The sequence below is a fragment of the Phalangium opilio genome, unplaced genomic scaffold, assembly GCF_054372755.1.
Source record: "Phalangium opilio isolate 3A_F unplaced genomic scaffold, DU_Popi_V2 ptg000088l_1, whole genome shotgun sequence".
Classification (NCBI taxonomy): Eukaryota; Metazoa; Arthropoda; class Arachnida; order Opiliones; family Phalangiidae; genus Phalangium; species Phalangium opilio.
This window is the reverse complement of record NW_028324193.1, coordinates 3,162,736-3,188,454: the sequence shown is the minus strand read 5'-3', so window position 1 is coordinate 3,188,454 and position 25,719 is coordinate 3,162,736. Positions and strand designations below refer to the sequence as shown.

Below are 25,719 nucleotides of genomic sequence, written 5' to 3'. Positions count from 1 at the left end.
CAGGTTTGCGGGATATTTCTGGTTGTCTTTGCTATTTCACTTTGTGATTGTTGCAACATGTAACCTGTACTATAACCACTGAGCCTTTTGTAGACATGACTGTAGTACATTTAGAGAGGCATATTGCGCAAAACGTGAAAAGTTGTAATAATGCGCTTTCAAACACCATAAATTTGCGATCTTTAAAGAGATCTTCCCCTTCTTTGAACTGACGTGAACTACACAAATGGTAAAATTCCATCAAGAACTTTTTTCGCCAGGCACTCGTTTCAAATAACTATAAACTCATACAGATTGACTTCATCTCTAGATAATTGGGAAGGAGTGGGATTTCCTCCTCTTCCTCTTCGTAGATAATTCAAATCTTCAGTTTGCGTAAATGCCTCTTTAGTGTTTGTGACAACGCAGTTTTAGTACACGTATATAAAATTATTAATCTTTTATGGATTGTTTAAAGTGAAGAGTTTGAGAAATTAATAAGAATAAAATTTGTTGAACCTTTAACCGATCAAAATACAACTGTAGTTAAGAGATGCTAAAAATGAGTGTTATAATTGACCTTCTATTTAAAAGTGTATGTTTGATGTCAAAAGATGTTAAAAAAAGAGTATAAAAAGAAAGTGAATGTATTAATAGGGCAAGAGCGAAATCAGGAAGAGCAAGGAGGCAGAGAAAAATCAGAGAGCTCTTTAAGAAAAAGAATGATTGAAATTGTAAAATGAACAGTTAATTTTTGAAATAAATGTTGTTACTTGATAAAGAAAGAGTTGGATTTATCTTACAGGTCCATACCAGAGTCCTAGTAATTAAGTTAGAGTTAAAATAGGGAAGTTTAAATTAAAGAAAAATTACTAAAGTATAGAGAGAGAGGAAACAGAGTTACTTCATAGTGCCGAAACCCGTGATCTGTGGATAAATGCAGAGAAGTTTAAACTACATCAAACAACAACAAGGCAGAGAATAATGAACCTGACAGAAACGTATTCAAGAGAGAAGTCTACAGGGAGATGACAGAAAAGATAATCACGGATGTTATGAACAATATAAATAGTGAGGAGATAAATGAGAGAGCATTACAAGATAAGTTACGAGAACTTAAGAATTGTAAAAAGACTTTGCGCGATGTAGACATGGAGATTGAATTCACTATACCATTGGCTCAATTAAGAGAAGAACTTTTACAAGTTGCCTAATATCAAAATAAAATAGAGAAAGTTATATGTATTGCTGAAGAAACCTTGGAAGTGATGTCTAAACCAGAGGAAAGGACCAACAACACAACACCAATAACTCAACAGAGCACTGCATCAGGTACAACAGTCCAGCATGCAAACATTAAGCTTCCAGAATTCAAAATCGCACAATATTATGGAGAATCAGAAAAATGGATGGAATTCTGGGGCCTATACGAAACAGCAGTCCACAATAAACCTTTATCTAAGGTAGCCAAATTTTCATACTTAAAAACCTTTTTAGGAGGTAAGGCAGCTAGTGCTATAAAAAATTTACCTCCAAGCGAAAACAATTATGAATGAAATGAATGAATGAAATTGTAGTTTAATGTGCATAAAAAAAGTTGCAAAACAACTCGCGAGATTATACACAGAGATTTAAATTATAAAAAATGTACATACACAAATTATACAAAATTACATAGATATATACACAAATTTAGACAGTATTATCCGAATTTATACAAAATGTACAAAGCCACGACATTAGTTGATTCTTGGAGAAACTTATACGGTTAGTATTGTTAAATGTGTTATTTAGTAATTGTGTAACGAATTTTGCGCTTGGCGTCTTGTAGGTTGTCAGAAAAAATGTCAATTATTTTAGCGAATTTATTGCATGTAATTTGCATGCGGACTATGAGATTTAAACTGGTACGACTGAGATAGAAGGTGTTTGGGGAACGTAAATTTTTACGGGTTGAAAACTTAAGGGCCATTAAAAGATCAGAGAGAGGAATTTTGTTATTGAACAATTTAAAGATAAAAGTAAAATCATTCATACGAATAAAATCGTCAATTTTTAGAATATCAAGAATGGTTAACAATAAGGTATATTTATAGGTAGATCGGGGTATAAAGAATCTGTGGCAAAACTCAAGCTATTAATAAATTAAAAGATAGGTTTGGAAAATTTGAAGTTGTAAAAGACGCCCACATGAATAGACTTCTAAATTTGCCAATAGTCACTGACTCCCGAGATTTAGAAGGGTTGTGAAATTTTTAAGATTACTGTGAAATAGAAATTAGAAGTTTAGAATCGCTAGGTGTAAAATCTGAATCATTTGTAAGCGCTAAAAGTCCCATAATATTGCAAAGAATTCCACGAGTATTCACAATTGAATTCAACAAAACCATTGGAAAAGTTGGAAATTATCACATCACTGAATTATTGAGCTTCATAATAGAGAAAGAACCTTCGAACAACTTAAACCCCAAGATAAAGTTAGCATCAAGCAGAATTACCAAAGGTCCTCAAACAGAGATAGCAGGGAAAGAGTCTTCAACAAAGATATTAGAGAGAGAGACGATAATAAAAATAAAAACCAGAGAAACAGGGGTCCCCAATCTACTACTTCTGCGTTGGGAGCAATTAACACACTTCAATATATTTTCTGCGAAAAAACTGACCACACACTAGATAGTTGCGACAAAAGCTTACCATTACAAGAGAAGAGAAATATTTTAGCAAAAAAGAGGTGTTTTCGGTGCTTAAAACGTAATCACAACTCACGATTATGCAAGAGCGAAGTAACTTGTACTGATTGCGGAAGACGACATCACACGGCTATGTGTGAAAATGTAAATAAAGAGACAGGTAGCACCAACACCCGCACAAAATAGATAGAGAATGAAGATAGCAAATATACACCCCAAGATACAGTAACAGCCACAACCTTAAACAACTTAGATGAGAAACAAACTTTTCTTCAAATCGCTAAAACGATCGGCGAAGGAAAAAGAAAAGAAAGAGTGATACGCTGCATTCTTGACGGTGGAAGTGATAATACATATGTAAGAGTAGACATGTCCAAATCGTTGGGCCTAAAAATAATTAGCCAAGAACATTTAAACGTTGGTGCATTTCTTCATGATCCCGTAAGCACTAGAGTCAATAAAGTGGAATTGAAATTAAAAAGCCTTATCGGAAACAAGTCCATCTTGATAGAAGCATTAGAAGTGCCTCGTATTTGCCCAACCGTTAAGCACAAGTCCCCAATGAAAAGATTAAGAGAAAACTGAAAAGCAAAAATATAAAGCTATCCGAAGACTTCACATCTGAAGATCCACTCATCGAAGAATTGACGGTGCTTATAGAGGCAGATTATTATTGAGCAATTATGACAGGCAAACTAGAGCGTTTAACGCCATCACTAATGGCAATGGAGAGCATGTTTGGAAGGGTTATTCACGGTCCAACAACAGAGATAACAACTGAAGAGATAATACCTTAAGAAACAAGTTGGGAAACCAAAATAAACCTCTCCGAGCCGAGACGAATTTACTTTCCAAACACAGGTCCGCAAGCCAATGAGACAAACCGGAAATACATAGTTCTAATCGGCGAGATATTGCCATGATCATTTAGTTTAAAGCGTTTTAATAATTTCCTGCGTATCCACAATAATTCTAATGAGGACCTAATATCTATCACTTAAATGTGTATTTAACTTTCGGCTCAATCTGAACCGTTAAGACCTCCTATAAGAGGACATGAAACAAGTTCAATTATGGTTAAGATCTAGGTTATCTTATCTCATAGACCCAGTCGTTTCAACACGTATGGAGAGATGAAGTATTAACATCCTTATTATTTAATGAAGCTAAAAGTTACGTTTACACTATATATAAATGTAGTAAAGATGAATTAAAAAGTAAACACCAAATTTTAAATGTTAATATCAAAAGATGTTCTTGGAATATTGAGATGAAACAGAGCTTTATAGCTACACAACTACTAAAAGAATCGTAATGCCGAAAAATATTTAAGTATTTCCATTCAATATTCTGCAAAAAGAAAATGTTATCGTTTTGTAAGAGATCTTTTCACCCTACTCGCTTTATATTAACTTTGATATGCGTGTAGTGTTTCGATTCAGATGCAATCTTCATTACTCGTTCTATGTAAACTCTCACTTGTGTCACTTCAAAGAAATAAGTTTATCTTAAATAATTAATTAAATATAAATGCTATTAATTATTTTAATCGCCAGTAAATAACTTTAAAAATAGTTAAATCGTTTAAAATAAAGTTGTTCCTATTTTCTTTCGAAACTTTGCTAATATTGACGTTTAAAGTGAAGGGTACCCCTCTTGCCCGCTTTCTTCAAATTTTGGGGTATATATACGATTCGTTTCCATTATAGTAATAGATAAAAACGCATTCGCGTGAACCGATGGTGGAAGCCCTGCCATTGGGAGGCTAGACGTTTCTCGTAACCCTAGCCGATCGCCGCGTATATCTTGAAACCAAACGATGACGAAGGAAAAGAAGCCAGAATGGACTGACTGGCGTCCATGTGGAATGGGCAAAGACCTGAAGATGGTGGTGCTTAGCAGCTGGTGTCAATGTGGGATTGACGAAGAACAGAAGATGGTGGTGCATAGAAGCTGGTGTCAATGTGGAATTGACGAAGAACAGAAGATGGTGGTGCAAAGAAGCTGGTGTCAATGTGGAATTGACGAAGAACAGAAGATGGTGGTGCATAGAAGCTGGTGTCAATGTGGAATTGACGAAGAACAGAAGATGGTGGTGCATAGAAGCTGGTGTCAAGGTGAAATTGACGAAGAACAGAAGATGGTTGTGCTTGGAAGCTAGCAAGTACAGACTAGTGTCCATGTCGAGTGGACAAAAACCAAAGCTGGTGGTGTTGGAACTCAAGTTGAATAGCCAGAGGAGACAAACCCAAATTTCCGTGAACTGTCAATGCAGTCCGGAAATTGGGAACACGTTTGCTCCGATACGCAAACTGCGAACGCGGTCACGTGGGGTCTGACAGACAGACACACCGACATACATGTCCTACATTGCTTATGAGGACCGAGTTTAAAAAGTCACTTACGGGGACATTTAGAAAACGCAATATCTCCTCCGCTTTTATCGTAAAATCGAAAATATATTTCACTTTTATGACTTGTTTCAAATTGCATCTTAAAATGAATTCCAAATATTTTTAAAGGAAACTTTTAGATAATTTTCTTTACATTCTCTATGGGGACCAAAATCTATGACGTATTTCCGGTTAACTTTGTCCCCGTAAGAATAGCAATACACTAATATTCTCTAAGCTTGAGTTATGGGTAACAAAATGTCTAAATTCAAATGGAAACGGAATTTAACACGTTAATACGATAAGCATAAGGCGTAGTCAAGCAGCTTATATCTTAAGAACTTTACTAATTCAAATTTACAAATCAAAAATTAGACACAAAATGGGGTAAATTAAAAATTTCAAGTAAAAGGTTTTTTTTTAAATAATTTTATACACGAAAACCTTCGAAGTTAACTTTTATTCATCTATATGAAAGATAATAAAAAATTGATGGGAATGGGGTCCCCATAGCGGATGTATTAATTCAAGCTTAAACACAAAATTTTATTTATTACAAATTTCTATTTAACAGAAAGACATCAAAAACACGAAGATATTTCTACTTCGTTATACGATATCTAGTTAAATCGCATTATTTTCACTAAAAGCAAAAAACATGAAAAACCGTTGGCTCAAATGTCCCCGTAAAGGGTTTAAAAATCCAAAATTAGACACAAAATGGAGTAAATTTTAAATTTCAAGTAAAAGTTTTTTTTGGAATAATAAAATACACGACAACCTTCGAAGTTAACTTAACTTTTATTCATCCATATGATAGATAATAAAACAACGTTGGGAATGGGGTCCCCACAGCGGATGTAGTAATTCAAATTTAAACACAAAATGTTATTTATTACAAATTTCAATTTAACAGAAAGACATCAAAAACACGAAGATATTTCTACTTCGTTATACGATATCTAAATAAATCGCATTATTTTCACTAGAAGCAAAAAACATGAAAAACCGTTGGCTCAAAGGTTTCATGTCATAGCCCACTCGATCACGCGCATCACGACGCAAGCTGCTGCCGCTATAAAAGCAAGCTCGTGGGCTATGCTCATGCTTATGCTTAAGGTCCGTTGGAATAAATAATATAAAAGTAAGGAATGGAAACTTTTCCTGATCCCTGCCTTCCGCAGTATAACAAAAACACCTGAAGACCCAAAAGGATTCAATAATTAAGGATTTTTGGAAACTTCCTTCCAGTAAACTGTGGTTGCTACATTCCTACTGCCTTGTTAGCGCCACGTTTTCTTACTGGAAGTTGTTATCCAAACCAAACCCTGACCTACCGACTCCATTCCTTTCTTTTAACTTCTTTGGTTGGAAACTACGTACTACCAGAAGGGGATAATAGGAGAAGGATGACACTCTGTAACCTCTTAATGCTTTAGGTTATGTAACGTCATTCTTCAGAGGCTCACCCTTTTAGTTTGCTTTCCCGCTCATCAAACTACAAATAGGCATCGCACCGTAAGGTGAATTCTATAGTTGTTTGGCACTAAATCCCCAGCAATCATCCCACAAACCTCGTCTTGACATGGGACAAAAATGCACAAGCGCGTCTTACCAAATATTTAAACGCTGATAAAGTAATGATGAGGGAACTATTTATCGTGTATGTGATACGGTTTAGTAACCTTGCTCTAAATGTTCCGATGTTGGGAAGAGTGACGTTACACTTACCCCGCTTTGTGGTACACTTCTCTCGAAGAGAAGTATTATATACTTCTGGTACTACATACACATCGTGGGAAATATTTCAGAACACAGTTATGCCGTTTTCCATTATAGATATAGGCTACGTTCAGTAACTGCTAGCGTACGCAGCGCTGCGCGCATCGGAGACCGATTTTTTTACTGTACGGTTTTTCGCACTTTCGGTTTCTACGTCACGCTACGCATCGATGTGACACCGATCGTAGCGGCTGGAAGAGCAGGTTTTTTCGATGCGAATCGGATTTATGACGTCATTAATTGAAGTTCAACACGGCGAGAAATCCAGTCCAAAGCCACTAGCGAAACGATAACACATTTTTCTTTTATAGATCTTTTCAAATGAACTGGAATTAAGGTTATTTCCGATTTATCATCGTTAGATAGTTCATTTAATAACAAAAATAACAGTTTTCTCCTCAATCCAAAATCTCTAGCAGACGCCATCATGGAAAGTATCATCAAACGCAACAGAGAGAGAAAAAAAAACGTTCAGTGACGTCTGACGTCACTCTGACGTAGCGTTCGGAAAAAAACACATCGGTAGCGGTAACGGCTTTTTCCGATTTCCAGTTACTGAACGTAGCCATACTAAAAACATAAAGCTCCAGATTCACAGTGCTGGAATTTGCTTAACGAAAAAATGCGGGACAAATAGCAGACACCCACTATTTTATGGTGAAGATCAGTATATATTATAATAAGTTTCAGATAATTTAATGACAATCGAAAACTGCATAAAGCCAATGCTACGGTACTTAACGAATATAGACCGATATCAAAAGGGGCGTCAAAGGGGCCGCAGTCCTCAGTAGAATGATGGAGAGATAGATCCGGTGAGAAAGGGGGTAATACGTCATCGGAAAGGGGTACACTCTGTCTGCTTAAACCCCCTTTTTAAATCGGTCTGTGGAAGATAAGTTTAAAACGTCGCGCTTGCGCAGAGAGAAACATAAACGAACTTCAGTCTCAACTCAGAAGGTCGGGACGGGGGGCGGAAGGGCTATAAACTCGTCTCGTTTGCTCACCGTAACGCGCGCCAGAGAAAAAATTAATTGTGGAAGCTAAAAATTGGGAGTTTTCTCAAGCAAAGAGAAATATCAATCCAGCTTGAATCCCTTTTCACTCCCGCATTCATATTTAGAATTTTTTTATAGCCAAAAATATAATTTTTGTGTATATTATATAACATAGCATAATGGATTGATATTCGAATCCAGAATCAAATTTGTACAGAACTATTTTTAAATGAAAGGTTTTTTATGCATTTCCACAATAAAATAGGTTAGAGCACAGGGATTTTCTATTTATGCTGAATCCGAAATCGTAATTTTAATCACTTTGAAGCTTAACATTACGAGGTGGATATTTTTTTGCGAGTTAGACGTTTTTTTTGTAAAATTTCGAATCATAGTGAATGCTTGAACTACGCAATTAAAACCAAATTTCTCGTATTGATTAAACTTATATTCAAATTGTAATACAGTAATAATTTCTAAATTCTGCGCCTTTGTGGGTTTGAAAAAGTGTCGCCAAGGATTGTCTATATGTACAGTTTTTTTAAGGACTACGAAGAAAAACTCGTTTTTGTATAATATATTTCAATATTTATAGTCTAATACACTCTAAAGAATGACAAAGGTTAGAAGGATATATTTACGAAAGGCATCGTTAATTAAACTTAAAATAGGGTTTTTAATAACTTCCTCTTATATTAAATTATTCAAAGAGCCCATTTCAATGCTAATGTTTTACTTCCTTAAGAAAGTGCAAAGTGTTCCAATGGTTTGTTTTTCATAATTTTTTATTTAGGATGTAGCTAGATATTATTTATTGCACTTAAAAAATCATAAATTTGATAAATACCTGTTTAATTGATATTTAGAGTAAATTCTATTTTGTGTTTCTTTGATTTATTACATCTACAATATTTTAATTCCAACAATTTTTGACATATCTTGACTTACACTTTTTGCATCTCCTTAATTTATTAGAATTAAAAATAAATCCAAATTTTCATACCCGAGATGGGCATTGTTCGTCTTTTTTTTTTAATGAATTTTAAAAACCTTCCGCAACTAAAGGCAAAAAAATTGATTAGATTTTTTGATATAAACCTGTTTAATAAAATCCCATATTTTGTCCAATTGTGACTATTTACACCTGTTTTACAGACCCTTCTTCCAATAGATTTTTATATTTTTGCTTTAGATAAAAATTGGATTTTTTTCGATGGTATCGAATAACACATTAAAAGAGCCTCGAATATCAAAACTTGCAGAGGTTATCGGTAATAGTTAGTATAGGACGCTGTAGGTTAGCTGTGGCGAAGGGGCTAGCCATCACCGCTCTATGCGTTGTAAAGGGATCCACCTGTAAATAAGCCACAGGCTTAGTGTGGAAATCCCTTCGTAGACAAAGCTTAGATTACTATTATTATTATCTACCTCTTTTATTAAAATGCATAATACATCTGATTTTTCTTTAACTTTAAACTTTTATTTATGTTTTCAAACGGTTTTTCATTATTTACTTACTGATGAATATTAGTAGTCAGGGCCGGATTAAGGGGGGGCAAGGGGGCACTGGCCCCCGGGCGCAAGGCTTGTTGGGAGCGCATTGAGTTTAACTATTCCCCCTTAGGGACATTTGCTGTTCCGTTTATACCGACTTAAGGGGGCGCACACTATCTCGGCCTCGGGTGCAAAATTGCTTAATCCGGCCCTTTTAGTAGTCTTTGTAAGTAAATAAAATCAATTTTCGATATATCGCTGTTGAATTGTAATTTTAATATCACCCATTTTACACTATTTTTCAGGCGAATAGTAAACTTCGTAAGGTGTCGTATCTAAAATTTCTAATATATACTTTTTTAATTGAAAAGTATAATTTGCACTATTTTGTGTCTAATTTTGGATTTTCACATCCTTTGTGGGGACCCTTGAACCAACGGTTTTTCATGTTTTTCGCTTTAGTTGGAAATAATACCATTCCTTAAATTTTCGTATAACGCAGTAGCAATAGCTTTGTATTTTTGATCTCTACCTGTTTAATTGAAATTTGTGATAAATAAAATTGGAGTTTAAATTTGACTTACTACATCCGCTGTGGGAACCCTTTTTAAAACGGTTCTTTATTATTTTCCTTGTGGATGAATAATAGTAAACTTCGTAAGGTATGGTGTCTAAAAGTTTTGATATATACCTTTTTAGTTGAATATTATAATTAATAATAATAATAATAATAATAATAAAGCTTTTATTTCGTGCAAATAAACAGTACAGCGTAAGTGTGACCTTCAAGTATTTGCACGCGGGGACAATCGGTATAATGATACGTCGTTTGTGTGGTTTTAAATTATTAGGGGGTTTAAAAGTTAAAACTATGCTCATTTTGGTTCATGTTAAGTAAGGTCTATTTTTTTCACATTTAACTTCTTATCATTGAAAATGTCTACATTGTTTCCATGAATATTAAAATTTCTCATTATCCGGCTCATGGGGTATATTGTAGACAATTGTGGTTTGAAAATTTGGTAATTTTTAATTCTTGTCTTCTGATTGGGGATATTTAGATTGATTTGACTTAAGAGTTCTTTACAGTCAATAGCGTTGTGAATTAATTTTTTTAGAAAAAGTATGTCTAGTTTTATTAAGGTGTCCCTTATTGAGTCCATTTTTAATGTCTTGATAACTGTTTCGTACTTAAACGGGGTTTTGATGCTAAAGTATTGATGGTAAAATTTAGCGAATTTCTTCTGGATACGCTCGAGCTTAGATATCTGGTATTGGCTACAGCTACTGTATACTAGGGCACCGAATAAGAGCTTCGGTTTCACTAAAGTTGAGTACAATCTTTTAAAACATGTGGGTGAGTTTATATCCTTAGCGATTTTGAGTGCTAAACAGAGAGTTCTTGAACAGCTTTTTGAGGTGTTTTCAACTTGGCTTATGAAATGTAATCGCTCATCAAACAAGACTCCTAAGTCGCGTATGTTCTTTTCTCTCTTAAGTGTTTTTCCGTTCAGTTTGTAGGGATAAATAATTTTATTTTTCTTGCGGGTGTAAGACACTACATACGTTTTATCCTCGTTTATAGGTATATTATTTATGGTAGACCATTTCTGAAGGTTCATTAGGTCAGTGTTTAGTTTTCCGCAGTGTTCTACGTTGCGAATGCAATTACATAATTTGTTATCGTCGGCAAACATGTAAATTCTGGAGTCCTGGATCTGCAAGGGTATATCGGAGGTGTATATGTTGAATAGTAACGGACCTAGGGAAGAACCTTGAGGAACGCCACAAGTAACTCCATAGCTTGTTTTCGATAGTTCTCCGTTGATTTTTAATGTGTTTTTCCTGTCCCTTAAGTAGCTTTCAATCCAGGCCAATAGTTTTCCCGTTAGGCCGTAAAAATTAAGTTTTTGAAGTAGAACACGGTGGGATACTCTATCAAACGCTTTTGATAGGTCTACATATAGGATGTCCACCTGTCCTCTATCATCTATTTCGGGAGCCATATATTCAAAAGTACTTAGGAGATTAGTTTCAACAGATCGACCCCTGACAAAGCCATGCTGATTTTCGGGTAAGTTAACCTTGAACCAGTTGTACAGTTTATTACTCATTAACATGTCAAATATCATTGGTAAGCTGTTCAAAAGGGAGATTGGTCTGTAGTTACTCGGATCGGCTTCCAAACCTTTTTTAAATATTGGGGAAACCAGAGCTTCTTTCCACATACTTGGGAATTGCCCAAGTTCTAGTGATAGGTTGAAAATATGCACTAATATTGGTGAGAGTAGGTCGCCGCAGCCTTTTACTACGAAGTTTGGAATTCCATCTATTCCAGATGATAGCTTGGGTTTGAGTTTCTTAATTGTATCTTTTACTTCCTGTTCTGATATTATATATTGATAAAATTCACATTGGATTTTGTTTTTTGGTGTGAAGGGTAGAAGTATAGAGTCATCATTCGATATATTCGAGAAAACCTTTTTGAATTCATTTGCAATTTCATCGTTATTTGTAAGGAGTTTATCTCCATTTTTAATCACGATTCTTTTCTTTTTTGACTTGGATTTACTGTTTATATACCGCCAAAATGTTTTTGGGTCGTTTTTAACACTATTACAAATTTCATTTGAGTATGTTCGTTGATCGCGTTGTAGAAGTTTTTTAACCGTTTTGCGAGCTATAATGTATTTTAAGTTATCATTTTCATTACCGATTCTCTTATTTTTTCTGTGATAGTAACGCTTATTTTTTAATGCCTTGATGAGCTCACGGGAATACCAGTGTGGATATTTATTTTTTGTAACATTTCTGGGTTTATTTGGATTACTACGGGGGATAGAGATTTCCATTGCTTCTTGAATATTTTTAGTTGTATAGTTTATGCAAAATTCTACGTCCCTAGATGAGTATACTGGACACCAGTTGATGTCTTTGATTGTTTTATACAGTTTCTGATAATCTCCCTTGATGAATATAAATCTACTAGATACACACTCTACATATTGAATTTTTTGGCTCGTGCAGAATTCTAACGTAAAAACTGGGTGATATTTATCAATAGGTACTAACGGGATTTCATTGTGGTATTCTATTGTACATTTGTCGCTGTTAACTAAACAGAGGTCTAGGATATTTCCACTGCTATTTCTTTTATAATTTAGTTGCTTGAGATTGTTTAGGTGGGAGAGCTCAAAGATATGTTCCGCCTTATGTTTTGCATAATAACTACATTCGTTAAGGTTCCAGTTGTCCCAATTGACGCCGGGGAGATTGAAATCCCCCAAAAGAATTATATCCCCTTTAAAGCTAAGTAATTGATTTTTAATATTATCGTTAAATTCTTCGTAATCTGATATTGAGGAATCCGGGGGGAAGTAAGTACAACCTAATAGTAAATTTTCTCGATTGTTTAGGCGCACTTCAACAAAAACAGATTCATGTTGGTGTTCTAAGTCTGATCGCCTTATGGTTTTAAAGGTGTCTTTAATGGCTATTAGGGTTCCTCCACCAAGACTTCGTTTAATTCGGTCGGTACGGAAAACATTATAATTTCTAGGGAAGTAGTCAGAGCTACTATAAGAGTGGTTTAACCAGGTTTCGGTTAGGCACAGAACATCAAAATTTGTTTCTATTACGTTATTTAAAAATATAGTGGCCTTGCTACGTAGACCCCGGGTGTTTTGGTAATATATAATTGGGTTTCTAGTCATCATCGTGTTGTGCCTTACCTCCCAAATTCTCTTCCCTAATGGTAGTCATTTGTAAAGTGGTTTTAAATTTCTGGTTTTCATAAAGAGGACCGCGAAAGTCTGTTATTAGTGAATTTTCTGGAAAATTTTGGGGATCGCGTAATTTTTTAAATTCTTCTTCGCTTGCTGTGACGTAGAAGGAAGAATACTTCCCTTTAATTCGGGGGTTGAGTTGTATACACTGCACTGTTTCTAACTCTGTTTCAAATTTAATTGAGTCCCTAAGTTGTTCTGCGGTGGTATCAACGGGCAGTCTTGAGATAAACAATTTACACCATTTTGTGTCTAATTTTGGATTTTAAGCCCTTTACGGGGACCTCTGACCCAACAGTTTTTCATGTTTTTTGCTTTAGGTGAAAATAATGCGATTTTTCGAGATATCGTATAACGAAGTTGAAATAGCTTCGTATTTTTGATATCTTCCCGTTTAATTGATATTTGTGATAAATAAAATTTTCTGTTTTAATTTGACTTACTACATCCGCTATGAGGATCTTTTTTAACGCTTTTTCATTATTTTTCTTTTGGTTGAATAATAGTAAACTTGGTTAGGTGTCGTAACTAAGATTTTTGATATATAATGCATTATATATAAGGGCAGTGCGAGCCTTGATTTTTTGGTTTTCGAGCTACATGTTCAAAATATGGTTTCGGGCTTTTATCGCGCCTTAAATTTCTATGGCGAGCCTTAACGACTTTCAATTTTAGCTCTTAATTTTCAATGCTACTGTTTTATACATTCAATTACTTTCCTTAGGAAAGAACACTTTTAAGTCGTAAATATAACAGATAGACTTTTTAGACTATAAATACACTTTAATCCTATTATCACTTACTAATAGTACTTACGTGAACTGACAATCGCATTGATAATTCAATTGAATCGTATTTTTCAATACCCAAAACGGGCCAAAAGTAAAAGTAAAAATAAAACTCCAATTATTTTATATTTTTTTCTATGCACAAAAGTGGAAGTAATATTTACACCAGTCAAATGTGGGCTTGCTAAAAGGATACGAGCCTTACCAAAAAAAACCAGAATAATTTTCTTCTTCGCTGCGCTTGGGCTATCAGGCAGTAATTGTGCAGCAATGAATCCAATATATAAAAAAAACTGCAACTCGGTAACCAGCTGGCTCAAATATAGCAGAATCGGGGTCAGCGCTGCCTCTGCTACAGAAATGTACCGATTTTAAACTATATCTCGTTAATTTTCCGTCTTTAAACCATATTCTGTTAATGTTCTAATAATAGAGGTAAAGTTTAAATATTCTAGAATGAGAATGAAAAATTTACTATTCTGATATCAGAATTAAAGTTTAAACGTTCAAACAGCACCTATGATAGCTTTCTATTAAGGTGTAACACCCCTAAGCTCTTTCTACTGCCAGTTCACTTAAGGAGAATAATCCTTACTATAAACCCAGTGCCCGGATGAATGAATGTAATGAAAACTTGTCTGTTCTGTAGGATTCTTAGGGCACTGCAGTATTCCATGTAACAATGAATTACATTAAGTAATACACGTTGGTACAAGTGCACTTAAACATGCAATAAACCAAAGCGGCTGAAGACCACTGACATGTATCTCCACCCAAACTGCAGTCTACTTACAGCCCTTTTGCAACTCACTTACAGCTAATCACTGAAGCCCCATTGGAAGCACCGTTATAGTTATTCTATCCCTTTCAGGGCCCTCATGCAAACGAAAAGACGCAAGATCACATAGAAGTGTCTTTATAGTGATAAGCTTTAATTTAAAAACTTTACGTAATTTAACCTATTTTTGCCCCTATTCCGATCATTTTAATTGGCTGACAGATATTACGTGCAGAAATTTAGCACAGCTTCATAAAGTCTGTTTTTAAGATACAGCATCTTATTTTAAGGGCTGCTTACAGATGTATTTGATGTTATATTCCAGTCGATGAGATTTGCAAACTCCTTCCTACTAAGCCTGAGTGCATCTTTATTAAGGCATATCACATGGGCTACCATTACAGTTTGATTTCAGTCATGTTGTAGTATCATCAATTTGACTTATTTGCAAAGCTTTTCCAACCATCTAACAGAGATAACTTGAAAATGGTCCAAAGAAACATTCAATTTACAGAATTTTAACACCTGCAGCAATATGGCTATTTTTGCAGCTAGATTTAAGTCAGTTAAGCTGGACTAGCAGCTGTAGTGCAGCTCTTAATCAACTTTAGCAGAAAAATGCAGATCGATTTTTAGCTAAATAATTTGCGGGATGAGTCTGCTGTCAAATGTTCAGAGAAGGGCCTGACAACTACCACCTTTTCTGGGAAGAGAACTAGGACAGAGGACTCTGATCCCTCGCCTAGCTCACAAGCGGCGGCGCCAAAGAAGACTAAGTCTTACTGCGACGTCGCCAGCATTGTCAAGATGGCCATCGTTAAAGATGGCTATCCTACTAATGCGGTCACGGATGCGGACGTTGTTCCCATCCAGGCCGCTATACTCGACGCACTGGAAGCTCCTTGGGAAGCTCGCTGCCGCGTCCCCTAAATTTCCACATCATGGCTGGGGCCATGATCTATTCATGTGGAGATTCTGCGACCGGTGAATGGCTCGTGAAGGTGCTGCACCAGAATGAGCGTGCCATAGGGGGAACACGGCTTTCAGTGATGAAAGCCTGTGAACTCCCGAAGCCGTTCAAGGTGTCCTTCCGTACCAAGGACCGTCGCACCACTGATCCGGCGGCTCTTCTCCGGCGACTAAAGGCCTACAACGGAAGGTTTCTGACCGACTGTTGGCGGTGCCTGAAGTCGTTCGATGAGAAGAGCACCAGACGCTGGATATTCCTAATTGATGGCTCCTCCATGGAGGCCATCAAGGAGGCCGGCTTTGAGGGTCTCACTGGTGTTGACGTCGGGACTTTCAAGGTCCTGAACGCACCACAGGACCCTCTTCAGAAGGTCTCTGAAGCTTCTGATGATGAAGGCAATACCGCAGCCAGCGTGAGTGGGGAGCTGGCAGCAAATATTGCTGGAATTAACTTAGAGCCATCCTTTCCAGATGGCTCGGACATAGACCTCGGGACAGAGTCCGACTTTTTGAAGGACTCTGATACCGAGAGGACTTCCGCTCCTGACACTTGGATGGAGATGGAGGCCGGGGCTGCTGCTGGCGGTGGCGAAGGAGATACCGGTCCTGGATCGGGACTCCAAGCTGCTGCCAAGTAGCGGCTAAGTCCGTCTCTCTTTCTGTGGCATGAGCATTAAGGTGATCCAGATCAACCTGCATCACTGCAAAGCAGCCTCGGCAGTCCTTTGTCGGAGGTTTGCCTTAGAGGGCCTGGATGTGGCCCTCATTCAGGAACCTTGGATCCATAATGGTAAAATCCTTGGTTTAAAGAATGTAGGTAACATTACTTATGATTTTACCTCACTCAACCACAGGGCGTGTGTTCTGACAAGGAAGGGTCTCGATACCCTTCCGCTTCCGAACTACCTCACTAGGGATACTGCTGCTACTAGGGCGGACTGGGGAATTGCCAATAAGATAGTTACATACTCCAGACTTAAGTGGGCTGTCAACTCGTTTCAGCCCTATAAGTCCCCTGGCCCAGATGGCGTCTTTCCTGCCCTCCTTCAGGAAGGTATAGACGCCATTGGCCCCTATCTGTGCAGGATATTCAGGGCCTGCATTGCTCTGGCGCATATTCCGGATATCTGGAAGCGCTCGAAGGTTATCTTTATTCCCAAACCTGGGAAGGCGAGCTATCTTGAGGCCAAGGCATTTAGACCCATCTGTCTTACCTCTTTCTTCCTAAAGATTTTAGAGAAATTGGTGGACAGGTATTTGCGGGATGGAATTCTCTCTCATACTCCCCTGTCCACTGCTCAGTTTGCCTATCAGAAAGGCAAATCTACGGAGACGGCGCTCCATGGCATTTTGAACTGCCTTGATAGGGCCATCGAGTTCAAGGAGATGTCTTTAGCCATCTTCCTTGATATTGAGGGAGCCTTTGATAGGGTCTCTAGTGAAGTTATTCTTCGCGCTGCGGAGCAGTTTGGTATTGACGACACTCTGTGTCGTTGGATACACTCCATGCTCACGAATCGCAGGATGACGGCGTCTCTTCTCGGGGAATCCCTGGAGATCTTCACCGACCGTGGCTGTCCACAGGGAGGGGTTCTGTCCCCTCTTCTTTGGTGCCTGGTGGTGGATGAGCTGCTGGGTCGACTCGGGGAGGGGGGGTGTCACTGCTTTGGCTATGCGGATGACATAGCAGTGATTGTTAGGGGAAGTTCCCTGCAACGATCGCTGCACTGATGAAAACTGCCTTGCATGTTGTTGAGGAATGGTGTAGGGATGTTAACCTCACCGTCAATCCCAACAAGACTGTCCTTATACCGTTTACTCGGAAGAGGACCAATGACCTCTTCAATGATATTTCCTTCCACCGAGGTCAAATACCTTGGCGTGACCTTTGATGCCAAGCTTACTTGGAAATCCCATCTTGACCTTAGCATCAAGAAAGCCAAAATTCTATTCTGGCGTATAAGAAGTTCAGTCAGCAAATCCTGGGGCTTAAGCCCCAGTGCCGTGAACTGGATTTATACTAGAATCATCAGGCCAGTGGTCTCCTATGGAGCTCTTGTCTGGTGGTCCAGGGTTCGCCTTAAAGCAGCCCAAGATGAACTACGCAAGCTTCAAAGGCTGGCGTGCATCGGCATCACGGGGTCCATGAGGACTACCCCCACAGCCTCTCTGGAGATCCTTCTGAATATGCTTCCTCTCCACCTCTTTATTGAGGAGGAAGCTATTATGGGAGCCTGTAGGCTCAACAACCACGGCTGGTGGAAGCCCAAGCACTGGGACTTAAGTCACACCAAGCTCTTCAGTGAGTACAGCAGTCTCGAGCCATCACTTGCGATGGTCTCAGACAAGTCTGTTGTATCATATCATTTTGACGAGCCCTTCAGCGTGCACTTTCCTAGTCGCACTGATTGGGAGACCAACCCAGTCCTTGGTACTGGGGGGGAGACCGTCTGGTTCATAGACGGCTCGAAGACGGACTCTGGAGCTGGTGCCGGGGTCTACTGCTTGACCAAGAAGTTTGGTTTTTACGAGAGCCTCGGCAACTTTGCCAGTGTTTTCCAAGCGGAAATAATGGCCATTTGTTTATGTGCGGATTTCTGCATCAAGAAAAATTACCTCGGACGGACGATTCAGATTTATTCGGATAGTCAGGCCGCCCTCATGGTACTGAATCAGTGCCTTGTTGACTCAAGACTGGTCCTCAGTTGTCTGGATTTGCTGTGTTCTCTGGCTGCCCGCAACAAGGTTCAATTGCTGTGGGTGCCAGGACACTGCGGATATCTGGGCAATGAAAGGGCTGATATGTATGCCAAAAGGGGGGCTGAGGCGAAGTTCTTCGGACCTGAGCCTGCGGTTCCCATCCCCCATGGCATCATTCCTCATAGGATTCACTGCCGGATGTCTGCACTTCAACTGCAGCTCTGGCTTGACATGGATGGGCAGAGACAAGAAAAGGAGTTTGTCCCGGGTCCTTCTATCACTAGGGCAAAGGAACTGCTTGCCCTCACCAAAAGCAAAATTAGGCTGGTCACCAGTCTCCTCACTGGACACTGCCGGCTGAATAGACACCTGCACTTATTGGGCATCGTTGATGACCCACTCTGTAGGTTCTGCCGGGAGGTAGAAGAAACCTCCTCCCATATCCTCTGCAGCTGCGACTACCTCGCGGCCATGAGGTTTGAGCATTTTGACATGCATACTATGGAACCTCACCAGTTTTCTACTGTCTCGGCCAATCGGATTCTCCGATTCATCGAGGCAACAGGACTCTTCGCAGTCTAATCAGCTCGGGGCGCACAATATACCCTTGGTATCGGTGCTCGACGCGGCGACGCGTCACCCCTTTCAACAATACAACAATACAACAATACAAGTGAGCTTGTTATTTCAAGCAAAATCTTTAAAAGTGGTGTCGATCCACTGTCATGGCAATCGTTGAAAAGGTCATTTTGTGCGTCAACGTGACTATCAGTCTCGTTGCTGGTAATTATAGAGCGAGCGTGCAACCAAACGTATATTTCACAAAGGATCTCATTTCCCAGTTTTAATTGGATACAACACTTTTCTAGATTCATAATATTAGAAACACATTTAAATTCGGATTTTCAAACTAGGCGATGAATAAGGGCAACTACACCACGAATATAGATTTCAAAAGCTGCTTTTTCCACTGACAAGCAACGTAAAACTACATTTCGCCAAGAGCTTCAACTCAATATTCGTTGTACTTAAGGATTTATATGAATTCTCCGTTTGCGAAGTTTTCGAAACCGATTTATGTTTTGAACTATATTCTCATGCCGTTTAATTACAACGTTAATTAAACTATATCGACTGTTTATGTTTCAAATAAACCGTTTCCAGACAAGGAATCAGAAACTCTTCGCCAGCATTCGTTTTCGGCGAACTCCCCTATTAGTACAGTTTAAAGGAAAAAGATTTTGCAGTATCTGAGACCATCTTACTTATGGGCAGGCAAACTAAAAGCGACTTAGTTAGAAATTCCGGCTCGTCAAATTATACTGATTCATGTTTAAACAATCCGCCGAAGCAATATTATAAATGATATAATAATTCTACCTCAAGTTCTCTAACACTGTTTACTTCACCATTAGCACTAGCAATGACAGCTTAGAATAAATCTCTATTGGAATATTATATAAACTTAAAGAATGTGTAGCGTTCCGCGGACACAGCCTTGTTGAATTCCACGAAACCATTTCTAAAAACCTTCCCATGTTGTTAAAGATGTGACTTTGTTTAAAGAAGAAACAAACAAGTAAACAACTTACTGAAATATATATAAGGTTAAGTTTAAATTTATGCACGTAAAATTCTATGATTTTTGTTTTCTTAGTAACGATTTTTCGACTTCTTTCTCGGACAAAAATGAAGGGTTTTGATTATAACGTAACAATTATGAATTTTGAAGATACAGTAAGTTCAGATTACAAACATTTCAAACTCAAATTGAATCTTGCTAAACGCAACTGAAAAAATGAAATATCAAAAAAGTATTTTCTATTGATAACTTTCTATTTATTAAAATGTCCCGATAAATTCGATAATTCAAAAAATGAAGCTTCAATATACCTATTTATTTCAAATTGCAATTTTGTCATATTGCCGAAAATATTAATTTTATTCAATAACGCTCAGAATATTTGGGTATCCAACTGCTACTATAATAAAAAGCTATCGGAAAAACAGTATGTTATTTTCCAAAACCTGAACTGTAAATGGGTGGTAATTTACTCGAATTTAAAGTTTACAATAATTTAACATTTTTAACCATTTACCATCATAAATAGATAAATACGTTCGACCTGCGCGCCTCACTTTTAGCGTGACGTTACACTCTTTTTAAATAGCGGCTGCAATTTTGAGATAATAATAATATAATAGAATAGAATATAAGTTTATTGTGCATTTCAGGTATGGTAAGGTTGAGCTTAGGTTCAATCGCGTAGTTAGGTTAGTTTTCCTGTAACCAATGGGAGCAGAGATAAACCAAACATGAAAATTGCCGAAACATACACTATCGCCCGTATTATTAGCTCCAACGGGTTTTTCAACTAGTACTTAAATATTCCAATGTCATTTCTAGGATCCAGGGTTGCTACCCTACGATTCATTTGACAAAATGATGTATTACATTTTCGAAAACAACAAACGTCTCAAGTATATACATACTAGCGAATATAAGGTAAATAATGATACTCGCACATGCCTAATACCATAAGCATATCAAACCTCCCGTAAGCGTGAATCAGAGGGAAATTAGCCATAGGCATTGTCTTGGCAAAACTCGTGACACGGGTCTTTCTGGTGGCACAATAAGGAAACATTTTTCAAATCGCGCAAGGGATGCTACCGGGAGCTTGGACATAAATACAAGGATTAGTATATATCTTATTCTTACCTATTATATGCTCTACCTAAATTAATACTTGTAATAATAACAAACAATTTAAACCTTGGGTTTTGATGTTCGCGTCTTTGGTAATGATCAGGGAGGGGGAGGCGTGCAAAGTTAATGTTTATTTTAATTTTATTTATTCATCTATTTATTCGGATGGGAGAGTACACTGAATTTTTTTAACAGTTAAAGTGGCGAATACAAAACTTGCGGTAACTTACTCTTTCATCTTTGGTTATTATAATATTAATTTTAAACCATATGTATTGTGTAAACTAATCACTATTAGTTTTTCTATTTTGAACAAAAATTCGAGATAATTTACGCTTAATAAACTTAAAATAACAACTGAGGTAATTGGCGGCGGTAATCGTAGTATAGAAGCAGACGACTGCTGAAATTTCCGAGTTAAAAGGTAGTAGGGGGATACGGGGAAGGAGAGAATTGCTTCGATTCCCCTCGAGGTGGCGCAGGACCTCAAATCTCTCTCTGGCGCTATTGTACAATGGTGATTACCCGTGGTCGTATTGTGAATTCATGCTTACTGGTGGTATGATATGCTTATGCTAATACCTAGAGTGAAGGTTAAGAAATATGGATTTAAAATATTTTAATAGAAAATATCTAAAATCTCTTACATTATTAATATCGAAAATTAATTTTAGAACATATTTTCAGAAAGTAATGGTGATACTTCAGCCAGTAATTTATGACAAACCACCATACAACAAGTGGCTATTTGTAAAAAGAATACCAACTGTAGAATTCTTGCATTCTTGTCATAGATTTATCTCGGCAAAAAACACCACGTATAACACGGGTTCAACAGGAACTTTCAACGACATAAACGCTTTCTCTCAAGGAGTAAGAAACGTTTACTAAACTCCACATTCTTTACTTCTTAGCATTGCACTTTGGTAATTCGGTTTAAAATGATCTATAGCTTCATTTGGAAATTAACTATCGTAGAGATGATTTTCGAACTTTTTTTCTTACCAGGTTTGGATCGGGTTGGTTTGCTCGTTCGCTCTCTTAGCTCTTGTTGAGATCATTCAACGGAGAATAAATGGAATTCGAAACTCAGTCGTAACTTTCGTTTTTAAGAAAGTGTTTTTGTACTACGGAGCTACATTAGGAAAAGGTAAACGTCTCCTTTAATGGCTGCTTTTCACTTGACCGCAATAACGCTCGGCAGCTGACCGAAAGCGCCGGAGTGAAGTTGGATACCGCCAATGTCGGCCGGAAGGCTATTCGGAAATAACTCCCTCTTTTGTGGTGAAGGAGCATTACAATATCCTGCCAAAAGTTCTAAACTAAACACTACGCAATTTCATGACTCCGTGTACAAACTCCTAATTCAAGGGATTGCGAAATCGTATTCAACGCGCGACATTCCCTGGGTCAGGTGACCAACGATTAGTTAGTTGCTGGCGTCTACGCCGCGGTAGACCGAGAAATGAAAATTACCCTACAAGACCGAAATTCCGTTGTCAAGTTGTCTTACGCCGACGATGACATTTTATCGTCCTGAATTTTCGTCCTAATTTCGCCAAGTGAAAACCAGCCCTTAGACTCCGATTGAAACGTGGAGAATATTTCAATGAACACTTCAATGCATGGTCACACGCATCCTAACCACACAGTGTCTCACTGCCTTTCTCTCTTAGACTTTTCTAGCGTAACATTTGTGTAAGGATCGTTGGTTCTGTTGTGAAAGGACTTTAATTTGTTCCCCTAGGATTTGACATTCCCGCGTCTCAGGCAGTTCGAATCAGCGTTGGGCTTTTTCTCTTGATAACTGTGATTCTCATCAACTTGTTCAGCAGTTTCTTGAAAGCCAATTACTCCACTCAAAAAATTGAAAACGTCAACACAGTGGCGGATTTCATGAGAGTTCCAAACGTTATGGGGGGTCCTGATCGAAGAGGATCGGCCAGCACCTTCTTTGTCGAACGGTAACGTCTATTTAATTTACTTAAACCAAAGTTATGGTATCGAAAAGATATTTTTATGCAACTTTGGTAACTGTAAACAAAGGTAAACACAATATTTTTTTCTTTCATGTTATACTTTCTGGAAATATTGCGCATCACTCAGTAGCCAAATACATTTTAAATGATCCAAAAAATGCTTAAATTAAGACATTTCAAAGACAATCACTCCACTTCTATTAATAAAAAACACCTCTAACCTCGGAGCTTACCGTAACGTTTGTTTCAGAACAACACTGACATAATCACTCTCTGCGAGTTTGTTGATAAAAATGTACCACGACAATATGAATTCAATCTTCTCAAGGATCCATATGTGGGGTTTTGGGATCTGGAAATCATAATGCGTTCAATGAAGAATGAAGGCCCAATGTTTAAAAACCGGCTTCACCTTGGCTCGGCAGAGTACTTATGCGAACCGAAAGTGTTTATGACGTTTCCCTCTCTACCACCAGAAGCCCTCAAGATCATCAACAGAAGGTTAGTTCCATGAAACTATGCCTTAAATCATGATTCTGTCCAATAAAACTATAAATTATCTTCAACAGGCTGCGCTCTTTCGTGGAAACAAGTCAAGAAACTCCCTGGCGTCGCTCTGCTGAAAGACACTTCGGTCGAAAAGAACAAGGACCTGAAAATGAAGTTCAGGTAATTACCTGGAAAGAAATTCGAATGGCCTTTGCAATCTGGGCAGTCATGCTTACAGTCGCTTCTGTCGTGGCCGCAATCGAGCTACTGACAATGATCCCTTGTCAATCGCAGAGAACCCGCGGAAAAATATTTCCAATGTAATTTTTTGAGGAATATAAGATTTGGTCGTTTGGCACATGTTAGTTGAAACATAAACAGTTGGCAATATAACAAGCTATTTTTATTGGAATACGTTTTAAAGAGCATTTTTTGTACCCCAAACTATGTTTTTAATTTACAAAAAAAAATAATCTTGGAAGTAACCAATGAACGTAAAATAAAAACGTTCGATCTAGTTGATGTTTACTTTTGATCATTGGAAATATGTTCACAGCGTAACTAAGTAGTACATCCAGTTATATATTTCAATGACCCCTATTTGACTAAACAAATGATGTTTAAAATGTTTCATGAAAGCAAATTCAATGAGCACATATTAGACTCAATCAGAAATATTTGTTTCGTAAAAAAGATTTACTTTGAACTCAATATAAAATAATTTACATGTAACATAGATGTATTTTGGCTGTTTATAATAATATCGTGAAAAAAGATTCAATGAGCACGTTAGACTAAATGAAAAATATTTTTGTCGCAACCAAGATGTATTTTGGGAAAATTAATCGCAGTAAGCATGTATTTAACTCAATGGAAAATAATTTACATGTAACAAAGATATATTTAGCCTTTTTATATATATATCAATAAGCACCTATTGGAATTAAATATTAATATTTCTAACGTAACAAGGATATATTTTGAAGAAATATGTTTCATTGAGTACCTACTAATGATAAACACTATGTATAATCGTTAATAATTTCATTATTCACCAGCTTGGATCCAAATGTTTACTGATTAAAATGAAACTTGATGAATTTGGAGGAAAGTTTCAATGATTAAATTCTGGATTTAATCTAAATATTTACATTGTAACTAAGATAAATTTTACAGTATTAATTACAATTACCACGTATTACACGCAATGAAAAACCATTTCAATGTATCAAAAATGTATAAAATAATTTTCATGTAACATGGCTGTTTTTATATCAATGAACACCTATTGGAACCAAAGATTAATATTGATAATGTAACAAGGATATATTTTGGACTAATATACTAATATATTTAATTTAAACACAATCAAGAATTTGCAATATATTTCAATATGCACCTAATTGGAACCAAATGTTAAATGATTAAAATGAAATTTGATGAATTTTGAGGAAAGTTTCTATGATTAAATGTTGGATCCAAATAAAATATTTACATTATAACTAAGACATATTTTACGGTATTAATAACCATTAGCACCTATTACCCAATGAAAAACAATTTCAATTTATCTAAAATGTATTTAAAAAAAATAAATTGTGTTACTTGTCAAAAAGAATTTCAGCATAACTTTAACCATGAGAAAATAATATATAGCTCCCTATAAGTATGAAACTCTCCATTTAAGCCATGTAAACAGCATTTTCTTCCATTGAAATTTGTAGAAAGTTTCTAATGCCACCTATTAAGAGTTTTTGGCGTTAAAAAGATGAAATATTTGTTTAGAAAATTTTCAAATTTTATATTGTAATTAAATAGTTAAAGGTCTAGAAGTTATTATTATGATAATTATAACTGATTAAGTAGATGTCATTATCATAATAAATTAATAGATGGCGCGAGATTTTGACGAACGAGGCTAGCGCCTACACTGGTACGAAGCAATGTGTATCTTGAGTCTCTACGGGCGCGGCGATATTTCCCTGGCCCATCGTGCCTTACGCGGACACCTTAGGTGGCGGCGGTGGTTTCGCCCTTCTTTTACTCGTAGTACCGAAACTTCTCTCACGGGGCATAAAAGCGTATGCGCGCCAAATTTGGGAGCAAATGCTGTAGTATGAAAATGTTCTACGTTTCATACTTATAGGGAGCTATATATTATTTTCTTATGTTAACACGTATTACG

General features: G+C 37.1%; 2 protein-coding genes and 1 long non-coding RNA gene across 3 annotated transcripts; all 3 read left to right on the top strand.

Moving 5' to 3' along the window:
- The first annotated feature begins 873 nt into the window (after window positions 1-873).
- On the top strand, window positions 874-23,034 carry LOC149649091 (uncharacterized). The gene is made up of 6 exons (XM_089849434.1): window positions 874-1,442; window positions 20,764-20,862; window positions 21,754-21,939; window positions 21,981-21,992; window positions 22,075-22,216; window positions 22,814-23,034. Exons 1-6 carry the CDS (start codon window positions 1,248-1,250, stop codon window positions 23,032-23,034), a joined length of 855 nt encoding a protein of 284 aa, XP_089705560.1. The 5' UTR covers window positions 874-1,247.
- Window positions 5,983-8,849, top strand: LOC149649092 (uncharacterized). The gene is made up of 2 exons (XR_016371669.1): window positions 5,983-7,181; window positions 7,261-8,849. It is a non-coding gene; the product is annotated as an uncharacterized LOC149649092 (long non-coding RNA).
- On the top strand, window positions 23,029-24,925 carry LOC149649090 (uncharacterized). Its single transcript, XM_089849393.1, has 2 exons — window positions 23,029-23,546; window positions 23,615-24,925. Exons 1-2 carry the CDS (start codon window positions 23,410-23,412, stop codon window positions 23,856-23,858), a joined length of 381 nt encoding a protein of 126 aa, XP_089705519.1. The 5' UTR covers window positions 23,029-23,409; the 3' UTR covers window positions 23,859-24,925.
- The last annotated feature ends 794 nt before the right edge of the window (window positions 24,926-25,719 follow it).